Source organism: Populus euphratica, unplaced genomic scaffold (genome assembly GCF_000495115.2).
Source record: "Populus euphratica unplaced genomic scaffold, PopEup_1.0 scaffold420.1, whole genome shotgun sequence".
Lineage (NCBI taxonomy): Eukaryota > Viridiplantae > Streptophyta > Magnoliopsida > Malpighiales > Salicaceae > Populus > Populus euphratica.
The window spans coordinates 267145-268003 of record NW_011500192.1 but is presented as its reverse complement, the minus strand read 5'-3'; the positions used below and the strand labels follow the sequence as shown (position 1 = coordinate 268003).

General features: G+C 36.3%; 1 protein-coding gene across 1 annotated transcript in view; it reads left to right on the top strand.

The window, feature by feature from the left end:
* Positions 1–254: 254 nt before the first annotated feature.
* Positions 255–859, top strand: part of LOC105111739 (senescence-specific cysteine protease SAG39-like) — a 1236-nt gene continuing 631 nt past the window's right edge. The window contains exon 1 of the mRNA XM_011007184.1: positions 255–742. Coding sequence (XP_011005486.1) covers positions 307–742 — 436 coding nt within the window. The 5' untranslated portion in view covers positions 255–306. The remainder of the gene's footprint in view (positions 743–859) is intronic.

The window sequence follows — 859 nt, the reverse complement described above, 5'->3', positions numbered from 1 at the left end:
TTAAGTATTTTGAATTTAATATTTTTCTATTAAGAAAAATACTGAGATCATGGAAGTTTGAACGCCGAATCTTGATGCTACACAAAAGATACCTTTCCTACATTTCCATTCAAAAATAACTCCAAATTTGACTTCCAAACGTCTTCTAAGCCCCGAACGTAGAATTAAGACTAGTCACATAGCAAGAAGCCGGTTACAAAACTGGGTCTATAAAACCCATTGCGCTGTTTAGAATTTGTTGTACCAATAAAAAAAAAAACTCACTTACAAGGCTGTAGACGCAACTCATATACTCTTATACGTACCATGGCCGCAAAAAAATGCAATACTCATATTTTTCTGCCATTTCTCCTTATTTTAGCTGCATGGGCAACAAAAATAGCTTGTCGTCCTCTGGATGAGCAGGAATATATGTTGAAGAGGCATGGAGAATGGATGGCTCAATATGGACGTGTCTATGGAGACATGAAAGAGAAGGATAAACGATACTTGATTTTCAAGGAAAATATTGAACGTATAGAAGCATTTAACAACGGTTCTGACCGCGGATACAAGCTTGGTGTGAACAAATTCGCAGACTTGACCAATGAAGAATTCCGTGCCATGTATCATGGGTACAAGAGACAATCATCCAAATTGATGTCTTCATCATTTAGATATGAAAATCTAAGTGACATACCAACTTCAATGGATTGGAGAAATGCTGAAGCAGTCACCCCAGTTAAAGACCAAGGCAGATGTGGTAAGTATACTTAATAATTTATATTTTATAGGTTAAATCTTTTATCAATTATGATAACTACGTGGTTTTGGAGCTCGGCAAACATCACCAATTAGGCAATGTTTTGCTCAGATCTTG